This window comes from Melospiza georgiana, chromosome 2 (assembly GCF_028018845.1).
Source record: "Melospiza georgiana isolate bMelGeo1 chromosome 2, bMelGeo1.pri, whole genome shotgun sequence".
NCBI lineage: Eukaryota > Metazoa > Chordata > Aves > Passeriformes > Passerellidae > Melospiza > Melospiza georgiana.
Window position 1 is genome coordinate 56817256 of NC_080431.1, and position 19961 is coordinate 56837216.

At 39.6% G+C, this 19961-nt stretch overlaps 1 protein-coding gene across 1 annotated transcript; it reads right to left on the minus strand.

Moving 5' to 3' along the window:
* Window positions 1-5878: 5878 nt before the first annotated feature.
* On the minus strand, window positions 5879-14459 carry UFM1 (ubiquitin fold modifier 1). Its single transcript, XM_058045365.1, has 6 exons — window positions 14410-14459; window positions 14260-14316; window positions 13471-13528; window positions 11325-11364; window positions 10901-10933; window positions 5879-7234 (listed from the first exon to the last, which is right to left on the minus strand). Coding segments are annotated over exons 1-6 (258 nt in total). The 5' UTR covers window positions 14412-14459; the 3' UTR covers window positions 5879-7166.
* Window positions 14460-19961: the final 5502 nt, after the last annotated feature.

Below are 19961 nucleotides of genomic sequence, written 5' to 3' on the forward strand. Positions count from 1 at the left end.
AAGTGTAGAACACTGGTCTACAAAATTTCCAGAGCCTGGCAGTAAATTTTAGAGAACCATGCTTGCAGAAACACTTCCTAGTGCAGTTAGACTTATTCTTGCCTTATTCTTTAAATACTGCAAGACCAGTAGTTATGCCAGATCACATTTATTCTGCCTTTTTCAACTTTGGACCCCTAACAAATTTCCAGAACAGTTTTAGATCCCTTTGGAAATTCTGCATATGTAAAAAGTAAATAATTCACACAATTCAACAAAAATAGTTGAAGAATTAAAGAAATTGTCTTCTGCATTAAATCACATGGAACGGTGCTGAGGATTCTTCTGGCAAACCAAAATGGAGCACCATCAGTGCATTTTGGTTGCAGATCTTCCCCACTCATAAGGTTATTACATTTTTTAATACTAAAAATTTTGCATGAGCTCAAGTAGATGATAATGCATTTTATTGATATAATAACTGTTTATTTGCTGCCTCACAGTTCAGGATTCATTCTTTTTCTTTTTTGAACAGAACTGACGTTCCAGTCCACCATCACTAAATAATGGAAATAATTATTTGTCTTCCTTTAGCTTTTACACTGGAACATGAACTGCAGTACAGTGCACAAGACTTGGGGTACAGTGACATGCCTCACTCATACCAGAGAAGCATTACTAAAACTAATATTTGAGCACTAATAAGCAGGAATTTGTTTTGCATTAAGCATCATCAACTGTCAAATGTTCAGAAAAAACCTGTGCAGGATTTTATTAAAATAATTTTGCCTAACCAGCCAAACCTTGAGTTAAAACATCTTTACAAATATCTACCCTAATTTTGTGATGAACACGAGAGGCTGTTACAGCCTTTCCCTGCCATTCTAATTTGAGGTCATCAATCAATGCAGGCATACCACAGCAGTAATTTAACAGGCTTCATTTTCCAGGTGATCTTACTGTTCAAACTAAAAGTAAAATTCACAATCAAGGCATAATATGAAGAAGAATGCATACTTTAACTTTGATAGCTGCCACTTTCAGGATGATGTGGTAAAGTTACAGGTTTTCTTTCAATTTCATTTTAGAGAACTAAAAATACCTGATAACTTTAACTTAAAATATAGGACAATTTATATATTTGCTATGCTTCCTTAGGTGCAAGCACTTTCCCAGTGTAAACTTCATTACTTGAATCATTTAGAGATAAATTAGTCTACACTACTGCAATGACAAAAGACATGACGTCTGCAAGTGAAGTATAATTGATATCAGACAGATGACAGCCCTGAATGATCAGAATTGAAAGCAGGATGTTTCTTCAGAGTTGTTTAGAGACAAGTCACCTCTTCAGTTCGTAACTGGAAGTGTCTGGAATCAGGGTAATGGAATGATAACAGGGCAGTGGTCAACAACGAAAATTCTGAGAACTGCAAAACTGAAATGGGATGTCAGGTTTCATCAGGCCCTGTAGCACCCATGTGCTCTTATTTTTAGATCCTCTTTATTTTTTTAAATTTTCCCTTAATATTTTTCATGGCTGCAAATTTTTCTGACATTTTCAAATTCCTCTGGCATCTCAGTAGGGCAGAAGACATTTAAGCCTAATTTACAAAATCACATGGCTAAAACTGCTTTCCTGTTATTTATAGACATTTAGATATGGCACTTTAAACTTCAGCAATTCCTGACCATAAAGGCTGAAAATCAGTGGAAGCTCTCCACCTTAAATTTTCAATGGCCAGAGGATGAGAAATAAAAATGAAATGCATAAACTTCAGGTTTTAAACAACATATTCTGAGATGTGAGGCCCCATAGAACTGACTGTCCTGCAATCACACTGTGGAACAGACCTCTCTTGGACAGAGCTGGAGCTGTCCAAAACAGTCATGAAATAAGAATGATGAGTACCTGAGGTCACTGTGGACACGCTGTGCTACACACACATATTAATCTGGAACAGCATTTAGCCAAGAAGTGGGAATTAAATGAACCTGACATAAATAATAAGACCATTTGATTACCACTGTCACCTATAATGGATATGTCAGCTACAGAACAGCTGGCAAGATGTACTGTGCTCTTGCTCATGTACTAATAAGCAGCTCTGCATGGGTGGAGCTTTACTGACATTGAGTGCTTGTACAAACCTGCACCCTTCGTGCTGCTGGTAAGGATGCCTGCCTGTTCTTATTGTTAGCCACTATTATTTGTATACTATTCAAGAGCCCATAGCAATAGCACAGAACCCTGTCACAAATTAATGGGTCTCGACTAACTGGAAATGTCAATGCAAAAATGAATTTAAAGATGTTAATTTTTCAAGCAACATGAATGGTCTGACAGCACTTTATTACAGCAATGTTACTGACTCCTTCCCCCTCCCACGGTTTAAAAAGCTACCGCAATAAACATCAGCTGATTAGCTACATCCAGCATTGCCTTTTTGTTTTCAATTTACACATAAAAAAATTTAATTTACAGAATGGCTGAGAGCAGCCTGGCCTAATGGAAAGCATCCCTGCCCATGGCAGAGGGATTGAAGCTAGATGATCTTTAAGGTCCCCTCCTCAGGGGAGTTCTGAGCACTGCTTATGCCAGTCACTTTCACATGGAGATATATTCAAGGTCTGCATAAACCCAGCTTGAGGCATAAGCAGCATTTCTGTCTCTAAACTCTACAAAAATCATGGCTCACAGTAAAAACTAACAGCACTTTGGCAAGGCTAGCAAGTAATCAAAAGTATTACAAACTGCTTCACAAAGACCAGACCTGAAAAGCAGCTCAAAATAATGCCTGATGCTTTTGGAGCATTAAAAGCATGCATCATTATTAAAACAAGCTATTTCTGATCATCCATAGCAAGGGCTCCCTAGATGTGGACGTGCTTCTATTTGCTTCATGTTTCCTGTCTTACAAATAGCCCTCAGCTCCTTAGTCAAATTTCTAAGATGTTTAATAGCAAACATTTACTAAAACCTGGTCACTTCTCCTATGAGAAGTCACACATGTGATCCTCGAACTGCAAAATGACCTCATGATTCAATAGGTAAGACAAAGAATATTCTCCACTCCCATTAAATTTTAAACTTTTCATCAGACAGCAATGGATTTTTATCGCAGCCAAGTCTTCTGACGATATAGATGCTGCACTTCTCAGCTCACACTTTACCTTTGAGACAGAATTCCATGGGGAGAAGTCCAGTTATTTAATGGCCAGATTGTCCCAGACTTACTTATTGTCAAATATCATGAGCAGGGGAAGGGATTGTGGGATTGTGGACAGTGATCTCACTCTCACCAGATGAAGACTTTCAAGGTATGTAAACAAATTTATCTATTGTCCAAAATCAAAGAGCAATTCTCTCCATTACAATGATCAAAAGCCTCTAGGGGTATTATAGCTGTTACCACATCTGGTATTTCTCAGCAGTGAGAGACACTGACGGTTCCCACTCACAGCCTCAGGATTGTCTTCATAGTAGTAAACAGGAACACCTGCACCTGGTCCTTTTATTAGTGGCTATTTGTATACATTGAATACCCTTCAAAATCTGCTTGCCAGGAACATTTAACCACTTCAGAGAGATAAAGGAGACCAAATCCACACTCTTAAAAAATGTAGTAATAGAATCTTTTGTTTTCTTCTTCAGTACACACATTTTTTTATTTGTAAACAGAACTAATTTTAACCTGGCAAAACTTTCTGTGAAAAATGACAAGCCTTCCTCACACTACCACCAAGGGTTCTGAACCTGCTGCAAAAGGAAAAAAGGTTATACTGAAGTAATTATATTACATTAGAAAGTAGTTTGATTTAATGCAAAAAGGTTCTTGTGATTTTGAACAAGTCCCTGGGAACTCTGCATCATGTGCTAATCAAGACCAAACAAGACTGGTATAAAACATATATTATTGAAGGGAGGGGAAAAGTATCAACTGGGGAAGGCATTGAGAAGTGTTAACATTTGCCCCTGCAGGTTAATGCCTCAATTGCTTTCTCTAGCCAGCCAAGAGATAAAGGCTTCTCAGAGAGTCATTCACAGCTAAAGATTTGTTTAGCTACACTGAATCTCTCTGGAGGACTTCAACTTCTTAACTTCAGAAGCAGCCTGCAGAGATTAGGCTCGAAAAGATCACACTTGCTTTTGTGAACACTCCCCAGTGTTTATTTACCTTCCATCAGCAGCTGAAACTCACTACAGAGACGCACTGTTGGGTACACTGTATTGAACTCTGAACACTGCATTGCACATAGACTGACGTTCACCCAGCTGGAGCTTAGCACTCCTGCTGGAATCACTGGAACAGGATGCATAGCACTGCTAGGATGACTGCAGGATTGAATTTTTCCAAGTGCCCCACTGAAGTGCTCTGTTTGAAGGCCACCTTTGGTTGGAGGCTGCCATACAAAGGACTGCTGCGCCCCAGCACCTTCAGAATCCGCTCACTGTGCAGCCGGGCTGGCACAGCTCCTTCTCTCACTCCAACTGCTCCTCGTATCACTGGAGCAGCAGTGGGAGCTGGGCTTTTGTGATCAAGCTAAACACAAAGAACGAGGATTCTCAACTTTTGAGAGCTACTGTCAACTATTTTTGATTCTCACATAGTAACAACAAGAAAGGAAAATGGCCTTTTCATCTCAAACACATAATAAAGCTGGATTTTGTGACGAGAACACAGGAAAAAAAACATACTTCTGACAGAACTTATTATCAGGGCCATTTTCTAACTTCTCCTGTTCTACTGTATTTCATCAGATCACTGTGCTTACCCTGAAAAATGTCCATGATATCTTCAAATTTTATAAAAATAAAACTTCAGTGAACTCATATAAACCAAAAGAACAGTTAGAGTTACTTGAAAGTTTTGGTGGGACCTTTCACAATTTATGCTTCTGCCATTTTTTTTTTTCACAGACTATCTTTGTAGCATAAATCAACCATCCTTTAATAAATGTAGAAAACAGAAAAAAAGACTCTTCAAATTAACTTCAGCAAAGGTGCAACAAAGTGAATCATAAACACAAAAAAAAATCTTTAATACCATTCTGGTTATAATCAGAGCTGAAAACAACACAACTGCCAGGTAGAGTTGATTTCCAAAGTCCACAGTAATGTATGGACAGACAGCCCAGTACAAATCTGGGAGCACAGCATTTCTACAATCTTCTAACAACTCCCAAGCCCTAGAAACCTAAAGTTTCCTTACACAACCATGTCAAACATGACTTAACAAAATGAACTTGCAAAGGTCGAGTCAACGTGCTAAGACTGGTAAATATGTTTTAGCACTGAAATGGTCTCTTTACCCAACAGAAAAGCCACGGTCAGATTTCAGAGGCCATATTGAGACAAAGGTGTAATGAACAGAGTACTAAAAATACCAGTTATTTTTCCAAATGAAGAAATTCTTAGCATGTTACATAAACTACCTGCAATGCAGTATGTCAAATACTTTATGCTCTGTTATAACCTAAGTAACAGTGTGAGAAATGTTAGCCACCACATGAAATAATTTTTACATAACCCTCAATTATGTAAACATCAGAGCATCCTAGTTCCAAAATGCAGTTAACCATGATTCCCTTTCAAAAACACTGCACCTTTAGACAGGAAAAAAAAAATGTTTGCTGTATTCCAATATGAGGTGCTTTCTCAAGCATTCAGTCAAGACATTTGCAGCTAAAAATTACAAGCAATTAATTTTGCTCATACTAATTATATTGTGGCATTAGACTAACAAACAACAAGGCACTCTGCCCTTTGGGGCAGTGTTCTGTAGAATTCTGCATAATAACTATCTTTTGGCTCAAAATTAATCCCAAAGCATGCTGAATAATTAACAGGAACAGTTTTTAATTATTATCAAATTCTAAGAATAGGAGAGGAACAACGTTTGCACTTTTTCATTTAATTGTTTATTAAAGTAAAGAAAAATACAGAATTTTACAGTTTACCTTAAAGTTAGAAGCTGTTTATAGGCAAATATTGATTTCTGGAGAATTTTATTTCCTCAGCTTGCACCCATTTAGAAGGGCATTTTGTACTTCTGCATTATCTGACACATTATCTGAACATCTTTCTAAAGCATGATGATTGCACAGGACAGTTGTATTTGTGAGAATACTCATTTAACCAAGCACTGTAATACCCATTGTTCTTTCTGTTCAACTCAGTAGAACAGAAAAAACCTCAATATGGTAAGATTTTGCCAAATACATTAAATCACAGCATAGACAACCAGTTCAAGAAAAGCAGCAATTTCTCTACTTAAAATACACAACTGATAGTGTACACATGGCAATTTCTAATCTGAACAAAAATATTTCAGAGCATTGTATCCTGCTTTCTATGTAACAGGCAGCAACAAAACCAAGACTTCTGGAAAGAACCAGCATTAGTTTACTGAAAAAGGAATGACATATTTGACCAGTCTACACATTCCCAAATTACACTTCAATCCTTCCCAGCTGATGGCACTTCATGTGAGACTAGGTCTCACAAATTCTCTGAAATTGAGTTTAATTTAACTTCACAGGATGTCAAAATGAAGTCTTAAAACACAGAAATCCCTGTATTCTCCTTTATCTCAAATACTTGCACCAATTAAATCTTAGAATTACTTTGGAACATTTGGCAGCTGTTTACTTATTTGAGTAATAAACTCCTGAAATTTCCCCTCTACTTGAGATCAATAGTTGAGCCAAGTGAAAGCTGTTCCCCTAAATATGGGAAAAACTTTAGGAAAAAAAAAATACAGGAAAACCCCCAACTTTTAGCACACAGTAGGAATGATTTCCTTGTAGCAAAGTCACAACACAGTTTTCCCTTTCATGAAGTAGGCTCAACAATATCCAGTATTTTAAGTATCATTATAGTATTGATGGTGGCTGTGTTTACTCTCGTGGTGTCAGTAACACCTGTAGAGAAGTCTGTCTTTCATACAGCAACATAACATGCAATCAGCCTGTTCTACTCGTCAGGGAAGAATCAGTGCATGAGTTATTGTATTTTAAGAAGAAAATGAACCTTTATATCTGTTTCCAAAGAAAAAATGAAATACTGGGAAGTCATTTCTGCTTGCTCTAAAAAAGTCCAATTCATCAGTTGCATTTTGGAGTTCCAAAATAAATAGACCTCTGCTGCACATCAATGTCACCTATTCCCCAGCTTTCAGGAGATGTTATGAGCTCCCAACACGATCTCTGGGAATGAGCCGTAGATCTGAACCATGCTTTAGAAACACATTTCCTAAACAAAGATAGAAAACAGGATGTATTACTAACCAAGAAAATACAATGTTCCCTCAATAAACACATTTAAAGTATAACAGTGTTAAGTCAGTGTTTAGCAGCTTCATGGTAATTCCTCTGACATGCCATAAATAAAGTTTTCATGCTTCCACATAATTTTACCTTGCCTCTCTTTTTCCAAAGAGCTCTTTATTTTAAATGAAAATGCTAGGCCTTGCGAAGTGCAGCCTTCCAAACTCTGCAGTTCCACATTCAAAGGCCTCATTTCACTTATAAGCCATAATAATTTCAAGAACAGAAAACAAAGTTTTACTTTTCCACAATTATTTTGTTCTCTTGAGGTCATTCATACATTCATTCATTTTTAGCTCTCTCCTTGGTTCAGTACTTATCGACTTCTAACTTCAGAACCTCAATTGTATTTTTCTTTTAGAAAGGTTCTCCAAATGTCCAATCATAAGTTAGTCTCATTTTAGCTGATTTTAGTCTCATTTAGTTGAAAAAGATAAAAATCCCTTTCAACTTCTGATTTATTCCTGTATTGCTTTAATTATCATAGTCTTTTCAAGAAGACATAATAAATATCAGAAGTTTCTAATATTTAGATGTGTTGATTTTTTTTAAATATATTCAGGTTGCTTTTTTTAATTAAATGTAACATTTGAAAATGAAACCACATCACTAAGTGATGTATTTACTTAATATATAGAATATTTACTTTTTAACTTCATACTACTACTGCACAGAATCAACTATATTTGATTCCTTATTCAACCTTGAATTAACTTCTAAAACAGAGTAATTCTATTTCTCTCTTGAGCCCCCCATTCCAGAGATGTAGAGTGCTCTCACAAATAAGATTAAGACACTTGACATCCATTTAAATTGTCTGTACATTAGAACAAAGCTACCCTTTTCTGAACTCCAGCAAGTGGATCAGGATCAAAATCATTGTATATACTCAACATAACGACCCTTAGAAAATCAATTCAAAATAACATGTTATCAGAAGACATTCTGATCTTACAGATCTGCCAAGACCTGGTACTGAAGAGATCTACAAAATCCACTGAATGCAAACCTGTCTCACCAGCAAAAGAAAGAACTGCCTACTAACCTTACTATTCTAGATTGGAAACATCCTTTTGTAATGGCCATGATAAAATTCTTAACACTTTAAAACAGGCTTCAGCTGCACCTCATGGAGATAGTAGCTCACCTCACCTTGGTCTGTCTTCATCATTAATATTACACTGGTTTTATTAAAGTTATAGCATACTACTCCCTGAACTAGCAAGGATTTAAAATTGAAATCAATACAAGGATTAAGTGGTAAGCCTAGCTCTTTCAGTTTTCATTTCCCCTGCTCCATGAAATCATGTAAGGAAAATGAAAGTCATACTTGAGTGCTTTTTTCAGAAAGGAAGGGAAATTGTGCAACAGTACAAAACCTCTGAAATCCCCAGGGATTACTAAAATTTTATTCCCATGTATCTTATTTTGGAAGTTTTTGAAGAGTAAAGTAAGAGCAAAATCTGTAGGAACTCTGATATATGAAAAAAAATAGAAAGAAGAAGGGAAAAAAAGTAGATTTTGAGATACTAATTAATGAGGCTGAACAGAAGATGAAACCTAAATTATGTATGTTTACTTGTAAACTGAGGAAGAATTTTGGTCTGAGCACTAGGTTTGGTGTAGGCTGTATTCTGGTTGTTTTATTTGGGTTGATTTTGGAGGTTTGTTTTATTGTGGACTGGTTCATTTTGTTCCAGTTAAGGGCAACATCACACAGCATTGTCAGAACACCTATGCTAAAAAAACCATAACCTATGTGCCTAATTTTACATCAGCAGAATAAGGCAGCAATGACAACAGTTTGCATCTAGATGCTTTTAATTTACCTGTTTCTTGATCCTGTGCTGCTGTCTTATACTACTGAATATTTCCTCAATATTTATAAGAGCTTAGGAGAGGTAAAGCAAATCAACTGGAGACAGGAATTCAATATGGACAGCTGCAAGAACAATGAACTACTGTATGGATGCCTTCACTCAGCAGTCAGGGAGCTGTAAATACACTTACTTTAAAGGATTAAGCTACAACTAAATTTAAGCTACATAATACAAAATGAAAGCATACTGCTGAGGAAGGGAAACAGCCTAAGTATACCTTAAAAAATTTTACCATTTTGCCTAAGTATTCATCAGTGGTCATGTGAAAATGTGGGTTTCCGTGTTGGTGATGATCTAGTAACTAAAGTAAATTATTAGATTTATTATCTGTTTTTAATGCATTTGGTCAGGGGAATCATGATAAGGACAGCATCAGCTGAGAAGTCTGCCTGAGGCAGTACACCTGTGAAATTATAATCCAGGTGTACTAAGGCAGGACAGAAGTCTCTGGTGGAGCAGAAAGCCAAATACTTATTTGATCTTCATTTTCAAATGTTGATGCAATCACAGACCTCAGAAAAAGGTCTCTATACTTCAGTGGTTTCTTTTACAGCTCAAAAAAATTCCCCAAACAACTGCTTTTTTCACCATCAGATACTGTTCTGTGCTATGCAAAGATTCACTTTATACTCTCCAGTTTACACAGCAAGGTGTGCTGATAATACCTCGTTATTTTTCCTGTGGTACCTTCAGTAATGACTGGCAGTCAAAGGGCATAAATGAGAGATGGATGGATGATGGATTTCATGCAAAAACCAAAACAGCAACAAGTCTCCATCAAGCATTCATCATGTTTGCAAGTAGGAGTAAAATTATTCTGTTTTCACTGGATGACTGGATTCCATAAGCAGCACAGCCATTTTTACTAGTACTTACTAGGTAAGAAATGTTCATATCTTTCTATCAAGATACTGTGTTCCACTCTCTTCTCAAATGGTTTAAGATTAGAGTACTGTAATTATTTCCCAATTAGTGTAAAAGTATAGCTTTTCAAGAACCAGTCCACACAATCTGCCTTAGGACAGCAGGCCATTACTGGTACAATTCAACCTCTATACTCTGTTTCCATGTATTACAGGAGGTGATGGGAAAGGGCCTCACACTTTCCTGTGACAGAGATAAACTCTTCTCTCATAGCCAGCCTTGACATCTGAAATCAGGGATTTCTAACATGGAACCCCTTGCTGAGACCAAGAGAGTGATCAGCAAGAATCAAAAAATGGTTTGATTTGAAAGAGACCTTTATGACCACCTAGTTCCACTCCAACTCTTCTGAAAACACACTCCCCAAAGCCCCCGGAGTTTCTGCTCTAAAACTCTTTACTTTTTTTAACCTATCTAATGACAAGTGCTGCTAGAACAGCAAGTGCTACTGAATTAGATAGAGCAGGGGGGAAAATGCAGCAGTTACTTATTACTGCAGCAGCATGTAATACTGTATTGCCTTCAGGCTGCACCTTAAATGCAAAGCTCTTAAGATCAGAAGCTTGCCACTTTTTTACAGAACTAAATAAACACTGAACAAAAAACCCCACTGTTTTTTGGATTTAACCTTTCACATGCTACAAAGACTGGAGTTTTCAACTATTGGATAATGCTCCTCCCATTTAAGAAGACAAAACCTAAAATGTAATACAACCTCATGTGCAATACATTAGACTGAGAGAAAAATAACAAGTTTTAAATACTGAGATTCCTACACAGTAACTTACCTGCTGTCTGTGCAGGGTTTATTCCTATACCATCTAGGAAGAAGGGAAAAAAGAGACAAAAGAAGATGTAACAGACATGTATTATACAATTTATTACATTAAACTTGCAGCTCAAAAAACATACCAGCAAGATACAACTATTACATCAGTCATCATGCAGCTATTTCCTATAACCAAAAAATAGGAACTGACAAGAAAGCTTCAGCATAGAGAAGTCCAAGCTATATATTTGGACAAAACTGATTTAGTGGTTTAGTATCTTCAACCCATGCATAAGAAATTTAAATAATGCTGCAATGTTATTACATTCAATTTGCAGTAAGTAGAGTTTGTGAAACATGAGACAGTATTGATTTTACCAATAAACTTTCACTGAAACATCAATACAAAAACTATTAAAAATATATATAAACTATATTCTTACCATTTGTTATAATGGCACTTGTTGCTGCAGGAACTTTGAACTAAAGGAAGTAAGAGTACGACAAAACAACATAAGAGACATAGTTAAAGCAGAAAATATATGGGTAATATTAAATTCATAATTTTAGCTGGTTCACATACAAAAAAATCAGAAAAATGGTCCTTGAGATTTATAGATATAAATAACTGTAATGGAAATGGATGACTATTTTAGTAGTAATTCCATAAATGTAATGGAATTTTTTTCTAACTGTTGTGCAAACGTACATGTGAGACATGTACCAGGTAGCTCTAAAATATGAAGGAAAAAACCCAATAGATACCACACACTATAAATGAGGTTTTTTCTAACTAGGGCAAGTCTGGTTATGAGTTGGCAAATTTTAAGTTTTGGAGAGATGTCTCAGTAGAAAATGGCTAAGGCCAAATAGCCAGAACCTAAACACTTCTCTGCCCTGAGAGTTTTAATCACAGAGAGGATAATGCACTTCCCCTGGAGAACAGCTAACAACTTTGCCCAAATTTTGATCTTTTCCATATATGTATAACTTAAGGTGCTGTGAAACTGGTTCTTGAATCACAACCCACTACATAAGTTAATGATAAGCTATGCAGTTCAAAGAATGAAAAAACATTCATATAACACAAAAGTTATCTGTCATTCATTTCAATGCCAGTTCACAAGGGGCTTCATTACTGAGGAAGAGTTTAACAATCTTTTTTTAATTTTTTGCTAACAAAGCACTTCATTCTGCCTGGTCTCAAAGAGACGCAAAAAGCTTCAGTGCTGATCCAGAACAGCCTGAGGTCAAACTCCCACAGATACTCAAAATACTCACACCAGCTGAAAGAATGGCATCCTAAACGTGAACATTTAAGTCAATAAAGATTCTCTAAATCCATTACTCAGATGACTCTATCAGTAATTAACATTAGGTTCCATGAGCAGGTGAAGTTAACAGCTTTAATGGCAATCCCCACCAGAAATGGCACCTCCCTTTCAACATCCCCAACTACTCAGTCACACTCATTTCTGGTACCTCATACTTGCTTGTTAGACTTTCAGTCTAGGTCTCTATTTATGGGCTGTGTTGGCACAGCTGTATTAATACAGAATAAAAATAACTGGGGAAAACATAGTAAAAACCCCCAATTAAATAATCTAATATCTTTAATAGCAAGTAATATTCTGTATAATGTTCTCTCCAAGCAAATTTACAACAAAACCAATCCACGACCTCCCCCCACAAGCTGTGTTTCCCTAATAACTTCTGTCACATCACAGTGTAACAGCAAAAACATAAGGAGACTCCAGATGTGGAGTCTCTTATCCTTCTTAACTACTTTATTGCAATTGCAATGCTCAAACAAAAGAAATTTTCAATAACCCAAAACTTCCCAAGTTTTCCTAAAGAGAGGGAGAATTGCAAGAACAGACTCTCAGCTGATTTTCTGCCAGTTAGATGAAGGGACTCATCATGCTTCTGAGCATTTGATTTCACTGTTTACATCCAGTGAATGTCTCTCAATCTTTGTGTGCTCAATCTGAAACAGCACGATACATTTCTTCAAACACATTATGTGGGCAATTTAAAGAACTAATGATGCAGGATTCCATGTGAAAGATCAAGACACAGAAACCAAAGAACACACTATCCACATTTTCCCTTAAGTGACTTTTTTTATTCTATTCCATATGGCTGATCTCAATACCTTCCACAATCAAAAACTCTGTGTCTTCCAAAGTCAGAGATTACTAGAACTGAATGTGGAAAGCGTTTACTGATAGTTCTGAAGAACTTTTCTGATATCCCACATAAGAAATTTCAGTATTAAGTACCAACAGCATTTCCTCTTAATTCTCTTCACTGTCACAAATTTTTAAATCACTGCCATAAAATAGTTAATTACAATACCAGCTATCACCTCAATGCCATCTGCTGATGCATAAATTGAGCAAGGATCACTAAGTTTAGGATTCTGCAAGTTCTGCCAGGCCCCCACTGAGACCAGTAAAGCTTGTGACCATCTTTGACCAACAGCAGTTCCTTCAGCTGAAGTAACCACTGCATTTTTACCATTAAAAAACCTTTAGCTTTCAAGAACATGCAAAATGTTAAAAACCAACATCATCACTCTTTACTTACTTCTTCTGCAGCAAACTTGAGGACTGCTGTGAAAGGTGTGCTCTCAGGCACGCTTAACCTGAAATCATAACACAAGTAAATGCGTGGCTGCCAAAACAAACCAAAAAGCACCTTTATCTGCTGTTACACTACTGACTGGAACTTCACTTTTACCAATGGAGATACTTTTGCCAAAGCTGTGCAAGTTCTATTCGGGGGGAAAATAGGTCCCGGGGGTGTGTGAGATGCTTCAAGCGAAAGCCTTTTTAGCAGAGAACAGGAACACCTGTAAGTGTCAGCAGATGTGGCAAGTCTCAGGAGGTGTGCGATTAAGCTCCATAGCAATGTCCCCTCCAGGAGGAGAGAACTCGGCCTCAAGCTGTGGCAGGGTTGGTTCAGGTGGAACATCAGGAGAAACTTTTCACTGAAAGGGCTGTCAAGCATTGGAACGGGCTGCCCAGGGTGGAGTCACCGTCCCTGGAGCTGTTCAAGAGAGGCCTGGAGGCGGCCGGCAGTGCCATGGCCTGGCTGACAAGGCAGTGATCGGGCAAAGGTTGGACTCGGTGATCTCAGAAGTCTTTTCCAACCTGAACGACTCTGGGACGACACACATGGCAGCGGGGCAAAGCGGGAGAGCCCCGAGAGCAGGGCTAACCACGGACACCGCCTGTCACTCCACACGGAAGGAGGGAGGGGGGAGACAAACGCCGTTCCCGCTGTGGGAATGCCCCGCCAGGATGCCCATTCAGAGCCCACCCGCGACGTGCCCCGTCTTCACTTCCCGCCGCCCCACGCGGCGCCGGCACTCACACTTTGTAAGGCAGCCGGGGGTCCGAGGTGAGCGTCACTTTAAAGGTGACCTTGGACCTGTGGAGAGAGCAGAGGGTGAGGGCTGGGTGAGGGAGCGCGGGGGCAGCGGGACCCCCGGACTGTCCGTCGGTGCGTCCGTCCCTCACTCACATGGTGCTGCCGGGGCCGCCGCCGCTCCCACCGACACGTCAGCGCCGCCCGCAGCACGGGGGCCTTCCCCGGCGCTGAGCTGCCCAAGGTGCGCCTGATCACAAAGGGAAGACAACATGCCCCGCCGACCCGCTATGAGGCGGGGAGCAGCCGTGTTCTTCCTCAGTGCCTCACTGCAGCTGGAAAAGAGAGAGTCTAAGGTGTGTGTGAGGCGCAGCGGAGAACGGCAGGGAGGATTTTTAATGAGGCAATCGCGCTGGGTGTTCCGCGGCCGAGGTAGGACCCCGGCACCGGGACCCGGCGCTTCCGCGGGGGCTGCAGGGAGACGCAGGCGGGACGGGGAGGGAGCGGGCCTGGGATCGGGATCGGGATCGGGGCCGGGATCGGGGGGATCAGTGGGCTGTGGTCACACCGGGAGTATGTAGGAGTGGGGAGTTTGGTAACCAGAGGCCACGTCTGGTGTTCTGTGTCCGGTTTTGGACTCCTCTCCCCTTGGAGAGGGTCCGGCGCAAGAGCGCAAAGATGGTGAGGGGTCTGGAGCATCTTAGGAGAGGGAGAGAGGAGAGCTGGGCCTGTTCACTCTGGAGAAATGACTGAGAGAGGATCGATTAATGCCTATGAGTACCCCAAAGACGAGTGCCGAGAGAATGGTGTCAGAATTATCAGTGGTGCCCAGCGACGGGGTGAGGAGCGATGGGCAGGAACTGAAGCACAGGGAGTTCCATCTCGACATGAGAACAACTGCTTTACATTGAGGGTGGCAGAGCCCTGGAACAGCCTGCCCAGCGACACCGTGGAATCTCCCATTCTGGAGACATTCAAACCCCACCGGGATGCATTCCTGTGTAATCTGTTCTAGGGGACCCTGCCTTGCCAGAGTTTTGGAGTAGATGATCTCCAGAGGTCCTTTCCAACCCTAATAATTTTGTGATCCTGTTTTGCTCTCAAACCAAAATGGTCTGCAGATGCTTGTTAAAAGTTATGCAGGCAAAAATGGATGCAAACACTGATTGCTACCCCCTTAATATTTAAAACTGTTCATATCTTTCTTGTGATGAGGGAACTAGAACGGGAGTTTTGTTTGGATAGTGATGGTTACTTTTATGGCAGAAAATCAGCAGGTTCCAGTTTTGTTTCTCTGTGACTCTTGACAAATCAATTTCTCTTCCATTAGGTGCCATGGAACTGCAAAGTAGTTTTTGTCTTTAATAGTCATGTATCTCCTAATGCAGGTGATGATTGAGTTTTCAACTCTGATATGTCAGTATTTTCCTTATAGAAGATATTTGTCAGGTTTCCCCAGTTTATGCTGTCTGCAGGAAGGACAGCATTCACTGCAGATGATGTGTTTGGTGTCACACACTGCTTGCCAAACTTGTCATGGCAAAGCATTCGTTGTGTTCACCTTCACTGGGATCTCATTTGGATTAAGGTAGATGCTGTACAAAAGGCAGGTGATACATTAAAGTCATTATTTTTTCCCTAAGGAAAAGGGAAAAAAGGCTTCTTGTCCACGTATGAAATCCAGCTTTTCACTCTTGCGCTGTTCTTACATGAACATGAACCAAACTGAAAAAAAAAATTAAAAACCCAAGAATTTCACTATGAGCTTGTCCAATGGCATTCATATTTCCCAGTCTCTCCTGCATTTTTGTTACTTTGTCTTTTTTCATAGCTGTATTGGATTTGGGAGTTGTACACATCTTGTAATCCATTAATGATGTCATGACTTTTTCATCCCCCTGCTTTTAAGAGATCACACCTGAAATTGGAGCTAATTAATAGTCATCTATTTATATTTAACCCTGCTTTTTGTACTTTCAGCTAAATGTCATCCTATATTTATCACTGCCCTTTTCAAAATCAGCTGGTTTTTTATGCATTTTATGGTTTTGGCTTATGTGGCTCTCTTATCTGCAGCTTTCATTAATGCATTGCTCTCTCCTGTTTTCCAAGGTGTTGAATGCAGATGTGAAATAAAAGACTGATCTTTTCAGCACTTCATTTCTGGTCTCTCACTTCAAGTACTTCCCCTCTCAGGAAATAAGCAGATCCAAATCTTCCTGTTGTTGGAACTGGACTGTGTTTAGTACCCAGATTTACTTGGTTAAATCCAGTTTGAGCATATGTGTGCTATAGTGCTGTGAACTGTAAATCCAGGCCTGGCTAGTCCTGTGTTCTGGCCACGTGGTCTTGTCCTCTGTCAAGCAAAGGAGCCAGCAATAGTGACCAGGTAAAGGATCTGTTCAGGAAACTGATTTAGCAAAATCCCCAAAAATTTAGGTGATTTAAGTGATTGTCTTCAGAAGCCACCAACAAAGAAGGACATGAGGAAGCACAGCTAGTTGGCAGTGATACTGCACTGAACCTCGGGTCAGCTTGAGGTGTTGTGGAGCTGTATTCTGAGCAGGCATCAGGAGATTCATGGAAATGCCAGGGGGTGGTGGGCTGACCCTGGCTGGATGCCAGCTGCCCAGGGAAGCTGCTCTGTTACTCCCCTCCTCAGCTGGGCAGGGGAGTGAAAACATGAAGAAAGGCTCATTGCTTGAGGTAAGGACAGGGAGAGTTCAGTCACCGATTACTGCCATGGGCAAAACAGACTTGACTTGGGGAAATTATTTATCAAACTAGAGTATGGAAATGAGAAGTAAAATGAAATCTTAAAAATACCACCTCTCCCTCCCTTCTGGACTGAACTTTGCCTCAGAGTTCTCTACCTCTTCTCCCTGTAAGGTCCCTTTCACAATTTACTCCAGTGTGGGTCCTTCCCAGGGACCACAACTCCTGCCAGCAAACCTACTGTGGCACCTGGAGCACCTCCTCCCACTCTTCCACTGACCTTGGTTCTTGCTGCGTGGTTTCTTTCACATATTCTCACTCCCTTCTGTCCTGTTCTGTGGGTTTGGTTTTTCTTTTCTCCTTAAGTCTGTTGTGCTATTGATGCTGATGGGCTGTTGCTGATGGGCGCAGCTTTGGCCAGCAGCAGGTTCATCTTGGAGCCATCTGGCATTGGCTCTGTTTGACATGGGGAAGCTTTTGGCAGTGTCTCACAGACATCCCTGTAGCCCCTGCCACTGCCAAAACCTTGCCGGGCAAACCCAGCACACAGGGTCAGGATCTTCTGATGTACAGGCAGGCATCCAAGTGATTTCATGAAAGGAGGACCTTTTCAGTGCTGCAAATTCAGAATTTTCCTGTGCTATTTCAACCTGTTCAAAGAGCTGGCAGGGTTGATTTTTTTTTCCTTTATGAGAATTTACAGTGAATAGAGGAGGAGAATGTGCATGATTTTTCTCTTTTAATTGGGAGAGTTAATGGGACTCGTCCTGTCTGCAAACAAGCCAGGGATGGTTTAGAGGATTGCATTTCACTAATGGGTCTATATACAACAATATCCTCTTCAACACCAGAAAAACTGCTTTATTAAAAAAAAAAAAGTCTGCCCTCCTTTCCCTGTGAGTGAAGCCAGAGAAAAAAATTTAATTCCTCATAAAATTTGTTTTTTCTACAGCTCTTAATTACCCAGACTCAAATATGCTGTGTTACAGCAATGACACCTAACTTTGACTTTCCTAGCTGTGTAAATGACAAAAGGAATGACAATTTCAGCAATTAATTAAAACAGTTGGGATCTGGCAATATGTAAACACAGTTGTTCAACTGAAAGCTTTGAGGTTAAGAAAATGAAAAAAAAAATTACCAACCAGAAAATAACAATATAGTCTCCTGGATGCTGTGGATGTTAGTTAGATGAGCTAGAATACCTCTGACAACTCTTTCAGCAAGACCTAGTTGTTGATAGCATTGCAAGAGAAAATAACTGCAGTAAATAGAAGCTGTTCATCCCACATGCCTGTATTCTGCCTGGCTGGGCCTAGTGCAATTGAGTTGAGAAAAATAAGCAGATCAATAGCCACAGCACAGAGTAGAAAGTCCTGGAGAACTGTGTTTATTGTTATGTAGCCTGCTTTTATTCTTTCCACTTTGTTTCCTCTCCTCCCTTGCTGTAATCTGCTAGCTACAATATATTGCTGAGCATTCAAGTAGAGCTGCCCCATGATACAGAACTGGGACTCAAAATTTCCTGCTCCTTCAACAAGTCAACATGACCAGTTTGGAGTCTGGCCATAAAAGTACACACACTGTGACTTAAATCTTCTAACCTTCATTGCATTTCTACGTTCATGACTGCATGTGCCCTTTGAAGAATGCCAGTTTTTGTGCCCATGTGGAGGAAGAGCTTATTACATAAGCATCTATAGTAAGTATTCTATGGAAATATCAAGTACGGAGTTTTAAGAAATGCAGTAAAACATCTTCCACCTGCAAAATTTGCTTTTAGCTTGTCAGTTTTGGACTGAATAATGAATGTTTGATTTCCAGAAATCTTTAGTGAAAAAGTACCGAATTTAGCCTTTTAGCAGATATTGGTTTCTCTGGGTCTGGATTGAAAGCACTTGAGATGTTCATGTTCAGACTCAGGTGTTTATTATTTCTTATCAGTAAAACGGTCTCACAACCATGAGTTCTGCATTTTTTTGTTAGCAAGGCACAAAATGTCTAACAATCTCTTGTTACTAGGTATTTTAAGACTAAACTATCCAATTAAGAAAGGACGCCTAGATTATTTTCCCTTTTAACCCAATAACTGATCCCTGGAAGCCTGCAATTCAGACTTTTCTGTCCAATCACCCGAACCCATGAAGAAGAAGGAAGAAGAAGGTAAAGAAGAACAACCTGCCTCTACCCTAAAACCTCCATCTTGCTTCATATTTATTTCTATATTCTAAAATCCCAAACCCTAAGTTTTTCAACCTGTGATATTACACACTTCTAACAACTACACACCTGTAATCCCTTCTTCACAGCCTCAGGTCAAATGCAATGTTCTCTTGTGGATCTGTACCTTTAGCGCAGAAAGTTTAAAATTCTCAGCATGCAGGCTTCCAACAAGCAGGTACCATAAGATCATCGAGTCAAGTGTTAACATGTTTGGACTTGATGGTCTTAAAGGTCTTGGGAATAAGGTTTCCTCTGGATACCATTTCCTATAGTTGGGATGCTGGAGTCTTCCTTTGGCTGGTACATCCCCTTAACTCTCATTTGGCTCAGCATGATGGCCTCTCTTGGCCTGATTTTCCAGGCTCATCAATGTGAGCCTCTGTGACCCATCCCAGTGCAGAGGTACCTGCTTGGCTGCAGGATCCTCCTATGTCAGCAGAAGTCATCTGCCTTTCTCAAGCGGTCTGGTAGGATCCTTCTGCAGGAAGTTCAGCCCTCCAGAAAGGAAGCAGTAGCACTGCATCATCTCTTGTTTTTGTTGCTGTTTTTTACTCCTCAATGGTTACAGAATCTATGTTTTTTCTTCTTTCTTTTTTATTTTTTTAAAAACAGAATTAGTGGTGTAACATACCACATAAATTTAGCCTATTTAAACTAGCCTGTTGTTACACCCCAGTAAGAAAAATTTAACCTTCTTTAAACAGGGAATTTCATGAGCCTGCAGCCCATATGAGACTTTTTTCTTTGTTGCGTGATGGCATTTCTCTGTA

Bases quoted from the DNA above. Each gene is read 5' to 3' on its own strand.
- UFM1 (XM_058045365.1), bottom strand. The intron at 13,529-14,259 runs GTGAGTGCCGGC...TTATGATTTCAG, and splicing joins CCCCGGCTGCCTTACAAAGT to GTTAAGCGTGCCTGAGAGCA. The intron at 7,235-10,900 runs GTAAGTTACTGT...ATCTTTGTTTAG, and splicing joins AAACCCTGCACAGACAGCAG to GAAATGTGTTTCTAAAGCAT.